The sequence below is a fragment of the Balaenoptera physalus genome (genome assembly GCF_965194825.1).
Source record: "Balaenoptera physalus genome assembly, chromosome: 2".
Lineage (NCBI taxonomy): Eukaryota > Metazoa > Chordata > Mammalia > Artiodactyla > Balaenopteridae > Balaenoptera > Balaenoptera physalus.
The window spans coordinates 87,909,105-87,928,847 of record NC_138883.1 but is presented as its reverse complement, the minus strand read 5'-3'; the positions used below and the strand labels follow the sequence as shown (position 1 = coordinate 87,928,847).

The 19,743-nt window shown below is 37.2% G+C and overlaps 1 protein-coding gene across 3 annotated transcripts in view; it reads left to right on the top strand.

Annotated features, from left to right (window-relative positions):
* SPG11 (SPG11 vesicle trafficking associated, spatacsin) overlaps window positions 1-19,743 on the top strand; it is an 88,370-nt gene that overhangs the window by 1,105 nt on the left and 67,522 nt on the right. For all 3 annotated transcript variants that reach the window (XR_014260637.1, XM_082450057.1, XM_082450056.1), the window contains exons 2-7: window positions 1,747-1,931; window positions 2,876-3,100; window positions 4,546-4,747; window positions 9,319-9,456; window positions 9,644-10,092; window positions 11,169-11,314. Coding sequence is in view for 2 of the 3 variants with exons in the window: in XM_082450057.1 (XP_082306183.1) it covers window positions 1,747-1,931; window positions 2,876-3,100; window positions 4,546-4,747; window positions 9,319-9,456; window positions 9,644-10,092; window positions 11,169-11,314 (1,345 nt within the window). In the remaining variant the exon portion in view is untranslated. The remainder of the gene's footprint in view (window positions 1-1,746; window positions 1,932-2,875; window positions 3,101-4,545; window positions 4,748-9,318; window positions 9,457-9,643; window positions 10,093-11,168; window positions 11,315-19,743) is intronic.

Genomic DNA, 19,743 nt, shown 5'->3' with positions numbered 1-19,743 from the left:
GACAGAAAAGAAACAATTTCAATCATGTATTACTTTCTACATATGTAACTCTTACAGTTTACATCATTAAGTTTGAGAGTGACTTCCGACACTTTGGACTCTTTAATAACAAAACATTTTAGAAATGTTACGATTTTGAGTAGCCACAGAGGAGTTCTGGAATCTCCAGGTCCTATAAAAGTGCCTCACAGTAGAGATTGGTTTGTTCAATCACTGAATGTTTTAACCTGTTTGTCTTCTTTATTCCTGATCTCTAGTTGCTAGGAAAAGGAATCTCTCCTTACCATAAGTTAGTTGATTCAACAGTATTAAGTACCTATGAACACAGCCATGTAAAGAAAGGAATGAGGCAGAGAGAGAACCTCACAGAAGATAAGCAGAACAGACATAAAATAATGGGGACTTTTGTAAGCTATTGCATGAAATTAGTGGGGGAGGATCAAGAAGGGCTACTTTTTAGTTTTTTTAGTTGAATTAATTCAATTAAAAATTCGTAGGGTAAAAATAAGGACAAGCTTATAGTGTACAGAATTTGCTTCCTCCTCTTCTCAAAGTATGTATGGTCCTTTGTATATTGTTGAACTCACTGTACATTATATATTATGTTCACTGAAAATTCTCTTTCCACGTGGCAGTATAGATAGTCCCATGTGCTAATGATGTTACTGGTTTCACAGTATTCAGCCTTTTATATCTTAATTTGTTTAACCTTTTCCATATTTGGCCTCAGATTTCAGTGTGAACAGTCAGGAATTGGCTGTTTATGAAACATCATTCTAGGAATAAAGAGAGAAATATAAAATGTCAATGTTTTTTTCTAATAATAACATAGTAGCACCAAGTCCACTGTTTTTAGATATAAAACTTACTACTTCTGTAGAAAAAAGATTTTTTTAAAAGGTGAAACTTTATCAGCATGGTAACCTCATCTCATTCCATTGCATTGTTTTCAGAATTGGGGCTTTTTTTTTCTCTTTTAATGTAACTTAATTTTATTATTTAATTTGAAGCTGTAACATCATTAGCCTCTTTCCATCCTTGTTAGTCATGTTGGGATGTTGACTTTACACTGCTTTAAATATTCTATAACTGCACTTAAAATTGAAAATTTAGTTCCTCAGTTGCACTACCCACATTTCAGGTGCTCAGTAGCCACATGAGGTTGTTGGCTACTGTATTGGACTTTGCAGATGTGTAGAACACTTGCATCTCATGGAAAGTTCCATTGGACAGAGCTATTTTATAATACGCCACTTTAGAGTCTTCAAAGTCTATAAATGCAAATAATCACTTTCTTTTTTTAAAGTTATTGAAAGCATTTATGTCAGCAAAACATATTTTGTTAATTGTGAAGACCATCTCTTATAAATAATAGACATATTTGGTTGTTGAAACATATCCTTGATCATGACAGTTCTTTTATACATATCATCAGTCCAGATTTAGGATGAAGGAAAAAAGCAGCCACCATTTCTTGCTCTTTGCCCCCTTTTCACGAATGACTCCTATATTCTTGTGTCGCCCTGAAGGGGGCTGAGGGGAGAGAAATGAGGAAGGGGAAGGAGATGGGGGAAGGGGCTGGAAGTTCTACAGCAGTTTACATTCCCTTAGGTTGTATATAGAAGTAATGCTATTAGGTGAACCAAAGAGTTGTTCTCTACTTCTTCTGTCCTTCTACCTTCACCATTGTGGGTAAGTATTATTGTGGATATAGAATATAATAAATAGTCTAAACTTTTTCCTTAGGTTTGTATGGGAGGACTCTCATAACAGTGGGACACCAACAGACAAGCCCAGACTGCTTGCTCTTAGTGAAAATAATGAACTGCTCATCTGCGAATTTAATTTGAAAGATGGAAGATGTGATGCAACCATTTCATATAGCTATACTGAGGAGACATTGCAAAAGCTCGTTGAAGATCAAATTATCAGTAAGTATTTGCAGGTGGTCTTTCAGCATGTTTGAATTTGTGTATTACTATGTAATTTTATGTATTTCAGGAAAAGTTCTTATATAGAGGTGAAGTCAGGGAGGGATATTTGCCCTGTCCAGTATAGTAGGCACTAGCCACGTGAGGCTATTAAGCCCTTAATGTGGTTAATATGAATTAATATGTCCTTCAAATGTCAAATATTGATACATTTCCAGATTTGAAGACTTGGTACTAAAAAAGTAAAATATCTCACGAATAGTTTTCGTATTACATGTTGATAATGATATTTTGAATATGAGGTAAATAATATATAATAAAATCAGTTTCACCTGTTTTCTTTTTTCAGTGCAGCTACTAGAAAATTTAAAATTCCATGTGTGGCTCACTTTTGTGACTGACATTATATTTCTATTGGATAATGTGCTGATCTAGACTGGTTACAGACCTGTTTGCTATGTCCCATCCTGAGGGCTGCAGGGAGCAGAAATCAAAGCACTCAGGCTTCTATCTTTAAGGCAGTTGCATTCTCGCTACCCTGATTTATAAGGTTCCTTCTTTTCCTTTTAAAAAAAGAGTCTGTGATTATTCTTATTGGGTCTCATGGGTAAGTAGGCTTTTTTTGTTTGTTTGTTTTGTTTTCTCTTTGCTTGGTAAGTAACCCTCCCAGCCTTCCAGTAAGTAGGCTTTTTTGATCATCTTCTGGTGTGTTGTCACCCTCTGGCTGTCAACAGAAGGCATAGAGACATTGTAGGCCATCTTTATTAAGTTCCTTACTTACCTTCCACTTGCTTAGGTGAGTTTGACCAATAATTGTCTAGAGTTGGACTAAGTTAAATGCTGTTTTTTTTGTTTTACCTGTTTGTGTTATGTTAACAGAATCAAATTTACCAGTTGTAAAATTGTGACCAGCGAGTTTGACGTAATATCCTTTTGTTTTATAGGTGTTTCCTTATTATCTTTGAGAATTCTGTCATTTCACAGTAACACATCATTATTGTTCATCAATGAATGTATCGTCCTGCACATTATATTTCCTGAAAGAGATGCTGAGATTAGGGTACTCAACTGTTTCACATTATCCTTGCCTGCACAAGCAGTGGACAGGATTATTGACACACAGCTCTGCAGAGGAATTCTTTTTGTTTTGAGTCGTTTAGGCTGGATCTGTATCCTTGTTGGTAAAGATGTTGATGTGTGGGGGAGGAGAATATGTAGAAAAATGAGCCTTTTTATAGGCTCTTAGTTTTAGGTACTGGGCTGTAGGTAGAAAGATTAATTTTTCAGTAAAACTTTCAGGGAAAACGATCTTCATGAACTTAAAATACTCAACTACATTGCTTTATATTCCATTCAAATATTTTTCAGTTTATAAATCAATCATCTTGGCCAACTTATTTATGTTGTTTTTAAATTGTATATGTTCTGCATTACCCATTTATTTAAAATATACTTATTAAATATCTACTTTGTGCTTGTTCCAGGAGAGATTTAGATGACTGCTTATGATATGATACACACATTTTCATGTATGATTATAACCTATTCTTATCATCTCTGATGATGATTCCATCATATTAGGGAATCAGATGGTTTGCATAACTGTTTGAAATTTGTTGCTGGAAAACTATCACAGATTTTTTGTCTTTAGCAGATTCATAGGTCACCAGCAAAATTATTTTGAAGACTATTTGAAGAACGACCCGTTATGTGTTTTTGGAACTTTCATTTATGCATTAAAGGAGTAACTTTTCTATTTTACATGTATCATAGCCTGTGTTAAAATTTATTTTGTAAAAAATGTTATAGAATATTGGATTAACTTCATTTTTGCTGCCGGGTTACAGAACTGAGCTGTCCGATGTGGTAGGCAGTAAGCATGTGTGGCTGTTGAACACTTGAAATTTTTTGGCTAGTGTGACTGAGGAACTGAATTCTTAATTGTATTTAATTACTTTAGATTTAAAGTCGGATACTTGATTCAGTTATTGGAGAACTTTTGAGTATGTTTGGAACAACTTTGGCTGTTCCAAGTTCTTAAATATAAATTTTTGAAGTCTAAATACAGGCCAGATATTTCCAATGAAAATTTAATTGTCCAAATTGAGATGTGCTATAAGTATAAAATAACTAGGTTTGAACACTTATGTGAAAAAAGATGTAAAATATCTCAATTTTTTAATATTGATTACATAATAGAGATAATATTTTGGATATACTAGGATAAATGAAATATGTTCTTAAAATTAGGTTCACTGGTTTCTTTTTACTTTTTTAACAAGGCTGCTAGAAAATTTACAGTGACAAATGTGCCTCGCATTGTTTCTTTTGGACAGCACTGTTGTAGGACACTAGTGGAAGATATTGTTGTCTCAGGGCCTGGCACAGAGTGGAGATTCAGCCAAGTATTGTTGAGTGAACTCTCTATCAGGTTGTTTATGGGTCCCCAACTTCATAGTCAACTGGTTAATATGATGGGGTTTTTAGTGTCCGTCTTCCTTCTATTATTATTCCTACAAGGTTGGAGCAGTGAAGTCTATAACTCTGTTTCGTCTTGTGTTTTAAATGGTTAGGCATACTTAAGACTGACATTTTCTTTAACTCTAACTCGAAGACATTTTTGACACTGTGGATGGTAGACATGTAGCTCATGTGGATTTAGCACTTCCTCAAGAAGATATGTATAATGAGCAGCAACAAGAGCCAGCCAAGAGTTCTTCCTTTACTTCATTGAAAGTGTCTCAAGACCTAGATGTTGTAGTGATTGTCAGCTCCTCCAACACTGCAATTGCTCTTAACTTAAATTTGTATTTCAGGTATGTAGATTACTTCCTTCTCTGATTTCAGGTAAATAATTAGAGCCGTAAGAGATTAAAAATGTACTTGTTAGCTTCTTTTTTTTCTTTTAACCAGTTTTCTTCCTCTATTTCTTTTTTTTTTTTTAAAGATTTTAATTTATATGAAACTTCTTTGTTTTTTTTTAAAAGATTTATTGATTGATTGATTGTTATGTTGGGTCTTCATTTCTGTGCTAGGGCTTTCTCTGGTTGCGGCAAGCGGGGGCCACTCTTCATCGCGGTGCGCAGGCCTCTCACTATCGTGGCCTCTCTTGTTGCAGAGCACAGGCTCCAGACGCGCAGGCTCAGTAGTTGTGGCTCACGGGCCTGGTTGCTCTGCGGCATGTGGGATCTTCCCAGACCAGGGCTCGAACCCGTGTCCCCTGCATTAGCAGGCAGATTCGCAACTGCTGCGCCACCAGGGAAGCCCTTCCTCTATTTCTTGATCACATTCTAGCTACTACCTAATGAGCTTGTTACTATATAAAAATATGTACAAGTGACCACTGGCTACCTTTTTATTTCTGGATACATATCCAAGTTTGATTTTGATTTATATTTATTATTATATATGGCTTATATCATCATACGTAAAAAGTAACCAAGCACAATTTTAAAAGCCCTTAGCTATTGTACATTATCTACTCACTTCTTCTCAACACTAGAGTAGAAGAAAAATGGGATTTACCCTGTGTTAGAATTGTATCTTATGTGGGTTAGGGTCCTGGCTGCCTAGGGGATCACTTTTCACTTAAGGACTTTGACAAGATGTATTAACTGTGCTTTCTCCATTTTAGGATTTCCTCAGGTGTTTCCCTTGGAGGGCCCACACACTTCCTAAATATATTAGTGACAATTGAGTATTTCTTTGTGTAGCTTTTTGATTTAGAAATTCTAATTGCTTCCAATTCTATAATGTTTGAAAGGAATATGTGTGTATGCATACACACACACACACACACACACACACACACAGCACCCTGTTTATTGAAACTTGCAAGTAGGGTAATCCACATTTATGACTTTCAGTATTAAGGGACATTTCAAACCATTAGGATTTTTGGTCCTAACTTCATATGAATGAAATAAACATATCCTTGAGAAATTGGGAGTGTACTTTGATGGGTTTATTGCTCATTGTTTGGATTACAAGAAAGGGTTAATTTCATCTTCACATATCAGCCAGAACTTCTTACTACTGTGATTTTTTCATTTGTTTTCAATGGCCTTTTAATACTTTTCATTTTTTTTTAATCTTTGAGCAGGGATGATTGTCACATTTTCAGACTGTGTGCTTGTGTATCAGTAGGCCATTTTCACTGACTAAAATATATCCTGTATGTGTAGAGTTACCTTCTAATCAACTTCCTTGGAAAAATAATTTGACAGGTGAGGGGGGGAAGGAAAGCCCACTCAGCTACTCTGATCCTTGAGTGTAGGGTTCTGTTCCTCTGGATGTTTTGGCAACACCGCAAGAAGAAGAACACTGAAGTGGGCACCAGGCACATTCCTTTGAACAAATTTCATTGAACTCAGCCACTGTAACATCAGCCAGTGAAGAGCTGCTGTTCTGTTCCCTGTAGTCAGTTTAGGGATCTGTCCTGTCCAACTAAATGAGTGATCTCTGTTTGTTAATTATTTACATGAGTGCTCTTTAATTAGTATAATTTCTTGAGGAAGTTGACTGCATGTTTATTTTCTAAGTGTACTCTGAAATCTGACAGTGTTTTTTTTTACCATTCCTGCCTCCTGACCCTAGTTGTTCTTTCCTGCCATACAGAAAGTCAGCCACCCCTTTTCATTTTATCAAGTCCTATTCATGCTTTGAGATCCACCTCGTTCATGAAGTCATTCCTTACTAAAATCCCTTCCACTTGTAAATTTCTACTCATTTTATGGTTTTTCTCTCCTTTGAACTTCTGTAGCACTTTTGCTTTGAACTACAGTTTAGCACTTAATTGTGTATAGTCTTGTATTATTTCTCTAATTTTTTTGTGTTGCCTACAGAGTTTGTAAGCTCCATGTAAGCTCCTCATGGTTTGTCCATTCAGTTCACTGTCAATGACTTTTTCTTCCAGTTTACCTTAGCTGTCCATTCCCATAGTCATACCCAGGGCTTTGTCATTATATGACACGGCTCCTCCCCCAAATCACTCTTCTATACGTCCCACTCTGAGCACAACTTGCCAAACTGTACAGCTTGCTTACTCAAGTACCCCCACTTCTCTCATCTGACCTCACTGGAATTTCTAATATGCTGACTTCACAAGTGAAGACAGGAGCCCCCTCTGTCTTCACTGCCCTCCCTTTACAGCATAGATTCTATGACCTGTCATTTCAGTCACTTTCTTGAATGAGCCCTAAACTCTTGCTCTTGCCCTGTGGTAGCACTTGATCTGACAAATCTTTTTTTTTATTCTGTCTTCTCATTCCCTGCACTCAAGCAACTGAGCACTTGTGAGAAAACCACAGAGGAAAATTGATACCACTATAAGTTCACATTCAGTGCCTTCTGTGGTCTCTCATGTTGCCTGGAAATTTTACGATGATTTTTCATGAGTCCATTCTTTACAACAATGTTTTAAACCTCCATTTTCCTCAAACCTTTATTCATCTCTTTACCCCCAACTGTTCTTGGATGACTTTACCTCCAACTTTATAAAGGAAGTAGAACCCATCTAATGGGAGCTCCTTCAGTTTCTCACATTAAATTGCAAACCCACTTTCCTGCACTCGTCTTCTCCATCTTCCCTCCTGTTACAATGGAGGGATTCCCTTCTCCTATGAAGGCCAATCCTTCTGTGTGTACTCTGGACCCCATTCCTTCCCTCCTTCTCAGGGACCGTTTTCTGTTTCCTCTCTTTTCTAGATCTCTAGCCTCTTTTAAGTATTAGATCCACATCCAGCTAATCACCAGGTCCTAGCCATTCTAGCTCCTGAGTGTGTCTTGAATCTGCCCACTTGTTTTAACTCCTCTGTCGTCATTGTGATCTATTCCGCTGTCATCACTTACCTGAACTAGCTTACCAGCCTCGTAATTGGTCTCCCCATATCTGTTCTTCCCCCCTCAAATCCATCATCTACGGAGTAGCCAGAGTGGTGGTGTTACAATGCATATCTTATCAGAGTATAGCCAGGTATGAACATCTGGGGCAGGGTATGTATCTTTTGTTGGTGCGGGAACTACCTTCTCCATGGATCATATATTCTCACTGTCACCCTGCCTTCTCTAACATCATCTCTTTGACAAATGTATATCAAGCTGTTACCTTCAAATTGTTGAAAGGGTTAATAATTTAAGTGTTCAGGGGGTTTACATGCATCCCATTCTCCCCACAGCTACTCCTCTGTGTCTGATCATATGGCTTCTCTGCGTAAAACCCTTATTTAGCTTCTTCCCGCGCCGCCCCCCGACCCCAAGATAGAAGCTAAGAATCCTTAGTAGCCCATAAAACCTGACCCCATCTGGCTCTTGCCAAGCTCTCCAGCCTCATTTCACACCACCTTGCTTCTCATTCACTATGCTTTAACCACTGTAGCCTTCTTTGTCCTTCTGCAATGTGACAGCCCTCCTTCCACATACACTCTCCATCCACACCTGCACTCATACTTTGCTTTCCTAGCTTTTATGTGTTCCCCGGGTCTCAGCCTAAGTCTTAATTTGTGGTGGCGGTATGGTGACTGATTAAAAACCTGGGCTTATGGTCACATTCACCTGGTTCAAATCCAGCTCCACTGTTTGAGCCTTACTTTCTGTATCTACAAAACTGACTTCTATTTACCTCATAGGGTTGTTGAAAGGCTCAAATACCTTAGTTTAGGTAAAGTTTTTAGCACAACATCTACAATGTAGCAGATAATCCATGCTTTTATCTACATAAAGCTAACTTTCCTTAAGGGTCAAATATTTTTTAATTGACATAAACATTATATTAGTTTCAAATACACAACATATATCTATGTATATTGTGAAATGATCACCACAATCAATCTAGTTGACATCTATCTTCACACATAGTTACAAGTGGGTCAAATTTTTAAGGCTGACTTTATCAATCTGCCTTAAGCAATGGAGGTAAGGAGTCTGGGTAAAGGAAACTTATTGTCTATACTCTTTCTACTCTAACACCTCCACCCCATACCCCCTTCCATTTTTTTTTTAATATATATTTATTTATTTCATTTTTGGCTGCGTTTGGCCCTTAGTTGCAGCGTGCAGGCTTCTCTCTAGTTGTGGCGCACAGGCTCCAGCGCACATAGGCTCTGTAGTTGTGGTGCGCAGGCTCCAGAGCGCATGGGCTCTGTAGTTGCAGCACGCAGGCTCTCTAGTTGTGGCGTGCGGGCTTAGTTGCCCCGCAATATGTGGGATCTTAGTTCCCTGACCAGGGATCAAACCCGCATCCCCTGCATTGGAAGGTGGATTCTTAACCACTGGACCACCAGGGAAGTTCCCCCCTTCCCCCGCCCTTCCATTTTTAACAGGAGCAATAATAGCACAGATTTTGTTTGATCATCATTTTTTTACCATGACTATTGTTTTTAAAACATAGGCAATACCCAGGACACCTACTATGTGAAAGAACACTAGAAGACATTCCTATTGAAGGCCCTAAGGGGATAGATGAAGATGATCCTGTTAATTCTGACTACAACATGAAACTGACCAAGTTTTCCTTCCAAGTTGATCGGTACAGAAACCTCCTTTTTGGATTTACTTTATTATTTCCATTTTTTGTCATGCTGATACTGTGCCTTTTCACTAAAAGTCTTTACAGAGGTAGACACTTTTATTTTCCTAAGTGCATCTTTGCTTGGTTTAGTGCTTTACTTTGTGCCTTTCACTGTCACAGATGTAAGTTCTGCCCTATCTTCCAGGTCTTGGCAAGCCCAGCTGTCATCACTGAATGAAACAATAAAGAACTCCAAGCTGGAAGGTACCTGTTGTGCTCCGTGGTTCCAGGATATTTTGCATTTGGAGCCCCCTGAATCTGGTAACCACAGTACCAGTGTGCCAAACTGGGCCTTCACTCCACAGGATGTAATGTGCAGCCAGTATAGTTTTCCACAGAAAGGTCCTGCCAAGACCAGTGATTCAGGAAGATCATGGAAAAGAATACACATCAGTGAACAGGAGGAACCCCTTGAGCTTACATGTATGTCTGTGACAGGCTTCACTGCGCTGTTTACTTGGTCAGTTGAAAGGACGGGCTGTACCATTGTCCTGTGGGATTTGGAGACCCAGAGCATGCAGTGTTTTTCGCTGGGCAAGAAGTGTATTCCTGTAGACAGTGGTGGAGACCAGCAACTGTGCCTTGTTTTGACAGGTGAGAATGTCTTGTATCAGGTTGAAATCCATGCTGAGAGGTGCTCTCTTATCTATTTTACTTCTGCTGCCCGGGTGGTGGTGGTGCCTACTCCTCTAAGCCTAGGCTTTGATGGAGAAAATTTGGTGGTACTCTCAGTAATGTTGTCTCATGTGTTTGATTTTTAATTAAGGTTATTTCTGCTCAGCTAAATGCTAGGACTGAGTCAGGAAGAGTTTGAGAGTAAGAAAGGTTGGTTTTAACCCAGCGAGTCGTTCATGGGACTTCAGTCTGTACAGGCAAAGGTTACAAGCTGTTAGCTCGTGGGCCATGCATGAACTCAGATTCATTTTGTTTGGCCTACACTACCTAGGCTTTTTAAAAAATATTTTATTTATTATAAACATGTAAAATTAGAGGGTTTCACACGAAATCTGGAATTTCAGTTGTTACTGAAAAATTAAAAGATCTGCCACACTGCTCCTCATCCCTCATAGTAATTTATGGATTGGAGCCAAATTTCAGTGCTCTTAGATGGGTTAGTTTCTTTCAGGTTAGGTTTTCTTGCACTTCTTCTCTCCACCTGTTTGGTCCCATAGGCGTTTGGGTTTGGTGTGTCAGATATACATTGATTCAGCATTTATGCCATAACCTCCTATAAAGCTACTGAGTGTTCTCATTGAACTAACCATGTGTTTCTTCTTCAGTATCTCAATTTTGGTAATCATGTATTTCTTTGTGTCAAGAGCATGCTATTAATTGTTTTATTTTAGTAAACCAGAAATCTGACACCTCGGTAAATAGTTAAAGGTTCCAGGTATTGATTGTGCAATATAGTACAATGTAGAAAAGAGAGGTTCAATGTTATTTCATAGGATGCGTTGTTCTTACGAGAATTTGTCTTGCAGTTACTGTTTTAAAAAATAACATTCTTTGAAAAATCATGATGAATTTATTACTTCAGGTCATTAGTTACTAGTACCCAATAAATCTATTTGTAATTACAATGCTGAAGTATTGAGTAATTAGAAATTCCTGTCATAATCCTAAAACCTAACTCCTAATAATTTATTAAAGCTAACTTTTTTTTCTTGTAGAAGGTGGACTCTCTCTGATTTTGTTTGGTTTGACTCAAGAGGAATTTTTGAATAGGCTAATGATCCATGGAAGTGCCAGCACTGTGGACTCTCTTTGCCATCTCAATGGTTGGGGGAGGTGCTCCATTCCCATACATGCCCTAGAGGTAACAGAATTAAATGTCTGTAGAACTTTGCTTGGTTATTTTCCGTCATCTACCCTTATTTGACTAACAATTTCGGAGATTCATTTAACCTAGCAGCAAAGGATCTGTAGCCTCTACCCATCCGTTTGGTTAGTTTTGGTGGTTTTTTTACCCTAATTTTGCTTAGCAGTTTACCCTTTTTGGCTTTAAAAGATAAAAGATTATAATAAACACTATTTAAGAAAGAAAAAGTTACGAGAGTTGGAGGCAACAGTAAGCTGATGAGAATAAATGAAGTGGAAACGAGCTATGGAAAGCTCGAGCAGGAGTGATCTCTTATTCCTACTCTGTAGCCCCTAATCCTCTAATCCAGCTGTGGTAGTGACATACCTGAATTTATGTAGCATTTTCTAGTTCACAAACACTCTTTTTTATGAATTCTCTAGATTGTGCTAAAATAATCACATGCGACGGGTTGGGTAGTTTTTATTCATTTCATTTTACAGATGAGAAACGTAAGGCTCAGAAGGGTTGAGTGAGTGGCCCATAGCCATACTAATAAGGCAGGGTCTAGAATCAAAATCAGGGCACTTTCTACTGTACCGCACAGCCCAGCAAGGTCGAAAACTGGAAGTTAATAATGCTATGTACCAGACTGTTTTTTTAGTGGCAGCTTTATTGAGATATAATTCACATACCATAAAATTCACCTATCTAATGTACAATTCAGTGGGTTTTAGTATATTCAGAGTTATACAACCATTCTGTGTAATTCCAGAACATTTTCATCACCCCAAAGAGAAACAGCATACCCATTAGCAGTCACTCCCAATTCCTCACAAACCCTAATTTCTAAACACTTAATCTCGTTTCTGTCTCTGGATTTTCCTGTTCTGACAATTTCATATAAATGGAATTATAAAAAATGTGGCCTTTCATGACTGGCTTCTGTCATTTGGCATGTTTTCAAGGGTCATCCATGTCGCATGTGTCAGTACTTCATTTGTTTTTATGGCTGAATAACATTCCATTATGTGGATAAAGCAGATATTTTTTATCCATTCATCAGTCCATGGACATTTAGGTGGTTTTTCCTTTTTGGCTGTTAGGAATTATCCTGCGATGAAAGGTGGTGTACTAGTTTTTGTGTCGTCATGTGTGTTTATTTCTCTTGGGTATACACCTGGCAGTGGAATTATGAAGTCATTTAACTTTCTGAAGAACCACCAAACTGTTTTCACAGTTTCACAGTTTCACAGTGGTTACACTATTTTACATTCCCACCAGCAATGTGTGGGAGTTCCTGTAGCTCTCCATTCTCACCAAAACTTGTTATTGTCCAATTTTTTATTATCATAGCCATCCTACTAGCTGTGAAGTCAAAGTGAAGTGGTATCTCGTTGTGGCTTTGACTTGCATTTCCTAATGACTAATGTGTTGAACATGTTTTCAAATGCTTACTGGCCGTGTGTGTATCTCTTTGGAGTAATGTCTACTTAAATCCTTTGTTCATTTTGTAATTGAGTTATTTGTTTTTATTTTTGAATTCTAAGAGTTCTTTCTATATTCTAGACCTTTATGAGATACATGATTTGTAAATATTTTCTCCTGTTTTTATGGGTTGTCTTTTCACCTTCTTGATGGTGTCCTTTGAAACACAAAAGTTTTTAATTTTGATGAAGTTAGTTTACCTTTTTTCTTGTTTTGGGGGTTTTTTTTTTTTTTTTTTTTTGATCACTTGGGCTTTTGGTGTCATATCTAAGAAACCAGTGCCTATTCTGAGGTCATGAAGATTTACTCTTATAAGAGTTTTATAGTTTTAGTTCTTACGTTTAGGTCTTTGATGCATTTTGATTAATTTTTGTGTACGGTCAGTGGAAGGGACCCAACCTCATTCTTTTGCATGTGGATATTCAATAGTCCAGCACCATTTGTTGAAAAACTTACCTTAATATACTACAAAATATTTATTGTAGAAAATTTGAGAATGGGAGAAAAAAGAAAATTAGTCTCTTATAAATCTATTATTCAGAAGGAATAGTGTTTACTCTTAGGTTATTTCCTATAGTTATTTTTCCTAAATATTAATGTTAATAGTCAGATGCTAGCTCATTAATTTTCTTATCTATAGATAAATATTGTTTATTATTTCCATTTTATAGGTGAGGGAACACAGAGAGGTTGTGAATTCTTGTTTGTTTGTTTGTTTTTATACTGCAGGTTCTTGTTAGTCATCAATTTTATACACATCAGTGTATACATGTCAATCCCAATCGCCCAATTCAGCACACCACCATCCCCAACCCACCGCAGTTTTCCCTCCTTGGTGTCCATATGTCTGTTCTCTACATCTGTGTCTCAACTTCTGCCCTGCAAACCGGCTCACCTGTACCATTTTTCTAGGTTCCACATATGTGCGTTAATATATGATATTTGTTTTTCTCTTTCTGACTTACTTCACTCTGTATGACAGTCTCTAGATCTATCCACGTCTCAGCAAATGACTCAATTTCGTTCCTCTTTATGGCTGAGTAATATTCCATTGTATATATGTACCACATCTTCTTTAACCATTCGTCTGTCGATGGGCATTTAGGTTGCTTCCATGACCTGGCTATTGTAAATAGTGCTTCAATGAACATTGGGGTGCATGTGTCTTTTTGAATTATGGTTTTCTCTGGGTATACGCCCAGTAGTGGGATTGCTGGATCATATGGTAAATCTATTTTTAGTTTTTTAAGGAACCTCCATATTGTTCTCCATAGTGGCTGTATCAATTTACATTCCCACCAACAGTGCAAGAGGGTTCCCTTTTCTCCACACCCTCTCCAGCATTTGTTGTTTGTAGATTTTCTGATGATGCCCATTCTAACTGGTGTGAGGTGATACCTCATTGTAGTTTTCATTTTCATTTCTCTAATAATTAGTGATGTTGAGCATCTTTTCATGTGCTTCTTGGCCATCTGTATGTCTTCTTTGGAGAAATGTCTATTTAGGTCTTCTGCCCATTTTTGGATTGGGTTGTTTGTTTCTTTAATATTGAGCTGAATGAGCTGTTTATATATTTTGGAGATTAATCCTTTGTCTGTTGATTCGTTTGCAAATATTTTCTCCCATTCTGAGGGTTGTCTTTTGGTCTTGTTTATGGTTTCCTTTGCTGTGCAAAAGCTTTGAAGTTTCATTAGGTCCCATTTGTTTATTTTTGTTTTTATTTCCATTACTCTAGGAGGTGGATCAAAAAAGATCTTGCTGTGATTTATGTCAAAGAGTGTTCTTCCTATGTTTTCCACTAAGAGTTTTATAGTGTCCGGTCTTACATTTAGGTCTCGAATCCATTTAGAGTTTATTTTTGTGTATGGTGTTAAGGAGTATTCTAATTTCATTCTTTGACATGTAGCTGTCCAGTTTTCCCAGCACCACTTATTGAAGAGACTGTCTTTTCTCCATTGTATATCTTTGCCTCCTTTGTCATAGATTAGTTGACCATAGGTGCGTGGGTTTATCTCTGGGCTTTCTATCCTGTTCCACTGATTTATGTTTCTGTTTTTGTGCCAGTACCATATTGTCTTGATTACTGTAGCTTTGTAGTATAGTCTGAAGTCAGGGAGTCTGATTCCTCCAGCTCCGTTTTTTTCCCTCAAGACTGCTTTGGCTATTCGGGGTCTTTTGTGTCTCCATACAAATTTTAAGATGATTTGTTCTAGTTCCATAAAAAAATGCCATTGGTAATTTGATAGGGATTGCATTGAATCTGTAGATTGCTTTGGGTAATATAGTCATTTTCACAATATTGATTCTTCCAATCCAAGAACATGGTATATCTCTCTATCTGTTGGTATCACCTTTAATTTCTTTCATCAGTGTCATAGTTTTCTGCATACAGGTCTTTTGTCTCCCTAGGTAGGTTTATTCCTAGGTATTTTTATTCTTTTTGTTGCAATGGTAAATGGGAGTGTTTCCATAATTTCTCTTTCAGATTTTTCATCATTGGTGTATAGGAATGCAAGAGATTTCTGTGCATTAATTTTGTATCCTGCAACTTTACCGAATTCATTGATTAGCTCTAGTAGTTTTCTGGTGGCATTTTTAGGATTCTCTATGTATAGTATCATGTCATCTGCAAACAGTGACAGTTTTACTTCTTCTTTTCCAATTTGTATTCCTTTTATTTCTTTTTCTTCTCTGATTGCCGTGGCTAGGACTTCCAAACTATGTTGAATAATAGTGGTGAGAGTGGACATCCTTGTCTCGTTCCTGATCTTAGAGGAAATGCTTCCAGTTTTTCACCATTGAGAATGATGTTTGCTGTGGGTTTGTCGTATATGGCCTTTATTATGTTGAGGAAAGTTCTCTCTATGCCCACTTTCTGGAGAGTTTTTATCATAAATGGGTGTTGAATTTTGTCAAAAGCTTTTTCTGCATCTATTGAGATGATCATATGGTTTTTATTCTTCAGTTTGTTAATATGGTGTATCACATTGATTGATTTGCGTATATTGAAGAATCCTTGCATCCCTGGGATAAATCCCACTTGATCGTGGTGTATGATCCTTTTAATGTGTTGTTAGATTCTGTTTGCCAGTATTTTGTTGAGGATTTTTGCATCTATATTCATCAGTGATATTGGTTTGTAATTTTCTTTTTTTGTAGTATCTTTGTCTGGTTTTGGTATCAGGGTGATGGTGGCCTCATAGAATGAGTTTGGGAGTGTTCCTTCCTCTGCAATTTTTTGGAAGAGTTTGAGAAGGATGGGTGTTAGCTCTTCTCTAAATGGTTGATAGAATTCACCTGTGAAGCCATCTGGTCCTGGACTTTTGTTTGTTGGAAGATTTTTAATCACAGTTTCAATTTCATTACTTGTGATTGGTCTGTTCATATTTTCTGTTTCTTCCTGGTTCAGTCTTGGAAGGTTATACCTTTCTAAAAATTTGTCCATTTCTTCCAGGTCGTCCATTTCATTGGCATAGAGTTGCTTGTAGTAGTCTCTTAGGATGCTTTGTATTTCTGCGGTGTCTGTTGTAACTTCTCCTTTTTCATTTCTAATTTTATTGATTTGAGTCCTCTCCCTCTTTTTCTTGATGAGTCTGGCTAATGGATTATCAATTTTGTTTATCTTCTCAAAGAACCAACTTCTAGTTTTATTGATCTTTGCTATTGTTTTCTTTGTTTCTATTTCATTTATTTCCGCTCTGATCTTCATGATTTCTTTCCTTCTGCTAACTTTGGGTTTTGTTTGTTCTCCTTTCTCTAGTTCCTTTAGGTGTAAAGTTAGATTGTTTACTTGAGGTTTTTCTTGTTTCTTTAGGTAGGCTTGTATAGCTATAAACTTCCCTCTTAGAACTGCTTTTGCTGCATCCCATAGGTTTTGGATCGTCGTGTGTTCATTGTCATTTGTCTCTAGGTATTTTTTGATTTCCTCTTTGATTTCTTCAGTGATCTCTTGGTTATTTAGTAACGTATTGTTTAGCCTCCATGTGTTTGTCTTTTTTACGTTTTTTTCCCTGTAATTCATTTCTAATCTCATAACGTTGTGGTCAGTAAAGATGCTTGATATGATTTCAATTTTCTTAAATTTACTGAGGCTTGATTTGTGACCCAAGATGTGATCTATCCTGGAGAATGTTCCGTGCGCACTTGAGAAGAACGTGTAATCTGCTGTTTTTGGATGGAATGTCCTATAAATATCAATTAAATCTATCTGGTCTATTGTGTTATTTAAAGCTTGTGTTTCCTTATTTATTTTCATTTTGGATGTTTTGTCCATTGGTGTAAGTGAGGTGTTAAAGTCCCCCACTATTATTGTGTTACTGTTGATTTCCTCTTTTATAGCTGTTAGCAGTTGCCTTATGTATTGAGGTGCTCCTATGTTGGGTGCATATATATTTATAATTGTTGTATCTTCTTCTTGGATTGATCCCTTGATCATTATGTAGTGTCCTTCCTTGTCTCTTGTAACATTCTTTATTTTAAAGTCTATTTTATCTGATATGAATATAGCTACTCCAGCTTTCTTTTGATTTCCATTTGCGTGGAATATCATTTTCCATCTCTTCACTTTCAGTCTGTATGTGTCCCTAGGTGTGAAGTGGGTCTCTTGTAGACAGCATATATATGGGTCTTGTCTTTGTATCCATTCAGCAAGCCTGTGTCTTTTGGTTGGAGCATTTAATCCATTCACGTTTAAGGTAATTATCGATATGTATGTTCCTATGACCATTTTCTTAATTGTTTTTGGGTTGTTTTTGTAGGTCCTTTTCTTCTCTTGTGTTTCCCACTTAGAGAAATTCCTTTAGCATTTGTTGTAGAGCTGGTTTGGTGGTGCTGAATTCTCTTAGCTTTTGCTTGTCTGTAAAGCTTTTGATTTCTCCATCAAATCTGAATGAGATTCTTGCCGGGTAGAGTAATCTTGGTTGTAGGTTCTTCCCTTTCATCACTTTAAGTATATCCTGCCACTCCCTTCTGGCTTGTAGAGTTTCTGCTGAGAAATCTGCTGTTAACCTTATGGGAGTTCCCTTGTATGTTATTTGTCGTTTTTCCCTTGGTGCTTTCAATAATTTTTCTTTGTCTTTAATTTTTGCCAATTTGATTACTATGTGTCTTGGCGTGTTTCTCCTTGGGTTTATCCTGTATGGGACTCTCTGCACTTCCTGGACTTGGGTGGCTATTTCCTTTCCCATGTTAGGGAAGTGTTCGACTATAACCTCTTCAAATATTTTCTCTGGTCCTTTCTCTCTCTCTTCTCCTTCTTGGACCCCTATAATGCGAATGTTGTTGCGTTTAATGTTGTCCCAGAGGTCTCTTAGGGTGTCTTCATTTCTTTTCATTCTTTTTTCTTTAGTCTGTTCAGCAGCAGTGAATTCCACCATTCTGTGTTCCAGGTCACTTATCTGTTCTTCTGCCTCAGTTATTCTGCTATTGATTCCTTCTAGTGTAGTTTTCATTTCAGTTATTGTATTGTTCATCTCTGTTTGTTTGTTCTTTAATTCTTCTAGGTCTTTGTTAAACATTTCTTGCATCTTCTCGATCTTTGCCTCCATTCTTTTTCCGAGGTCCTGGATCATCTTCACTATCATTATTCTGAATTCTTTTTCTGGAAGGTTGCCTATCTCCACTTCATTTAGTTGTTTTTCTGGGGTTTTATCTTGTTCCTTCATCTGGTATGTAGCTCTCTGCCTTTTCATCTTGTCTATCTTTCTGTGAATAAGAGGTTGTGAATTCCAATACAGATATAGTTGGACACTAAGCAGTTGCACCAGGGTTTGAACCCAGGCAGTGTGACTGTAAAGCCTCTGTCTTTATACATAGTGTGTCCATGTAGTGAGTTTAATTAGGATGATGTGGTATTACAGCATTGTTTTGGCCTTAGTCTCCCCCCACATACAAACGAGTGAATTTGTTGAGACTCAGGTATAGCCTAGTAAGTACTCAGTTTCATAAATGTTCCATGTGTGTGAAAATTGAATATGCATTTTCCAGTTGTCACAATGGTACTTCCATCAGAAGTAGTTAGAATTTTCATACTTTCCTCAGTTTCTCTTAATCTCTCTTAACTCATGTCTTTGGATAATTCCTTTATATCACTCTTTCAGCTCGTTATTTCTCTTTTCAGCTATATCTAATCTGGTATTAAATACATCCACTGAGCATCTAGTTTCAATTTTTATTTTTTTTATTTCTAGAATTACTATTTGGTCATTATTTTTAAATGTGTTATTTTGAAATTTTTCAAATTTATAGGAAAATTATAAAAATAGTAAAATGAGCATCCATTTACCTCTTTCCCATTTACCGACTGTTAACATTTTGCCACATTTGTTTTGACTGTATGTGTACTTCTTATTTTTGCTGAACTATTTGAAAGTTGCAAACTTCATAACTTTTCATTCTAAGTACTTTAACGTATATCTCCTAAGAGCAATAATGTTCTTATTTAACCATACATAATATAGTTTTTCCTTTCACTACCTAGTGCAAAGGCATGGTTTGTTTATGGTCTCCCTCTGGTGGAGTAATTTTTCTAGTTCATCTTCTCTTGGAGATTGTCACTGTGCATAGACCCTAGGTTTATCCTCTCTTTTCTTCCTTCACACATAACTTTCACCAATACCTCTCACCTGGCCTGCCTGGCCTAGCACCCCGAACTTCAGCCCATTGATTCTCAGTGTGGTCCCCAGACCAGCAGCATCACTATCTCCTGCAGATTTATTAGAAATGTAAATTTTCAGGCCCCACCCCAGACTTAGGGAATCAGAATCTCTGGGGAATGGGCTCAGCAATCCACATTTTAACAAGCCCTCCAGGTGATTCTTAGGCACAGTGCTTTAGGCTAGGCATGGGAAAGTTTTTCTGTCAAGGACCAGAAAATAAATATTTTAGGCTTTCCAGGAAGATTTCTGTTACAAATACTCAGATATGTCATTATAGCCATTGACAATAGGTAAATGAACGGA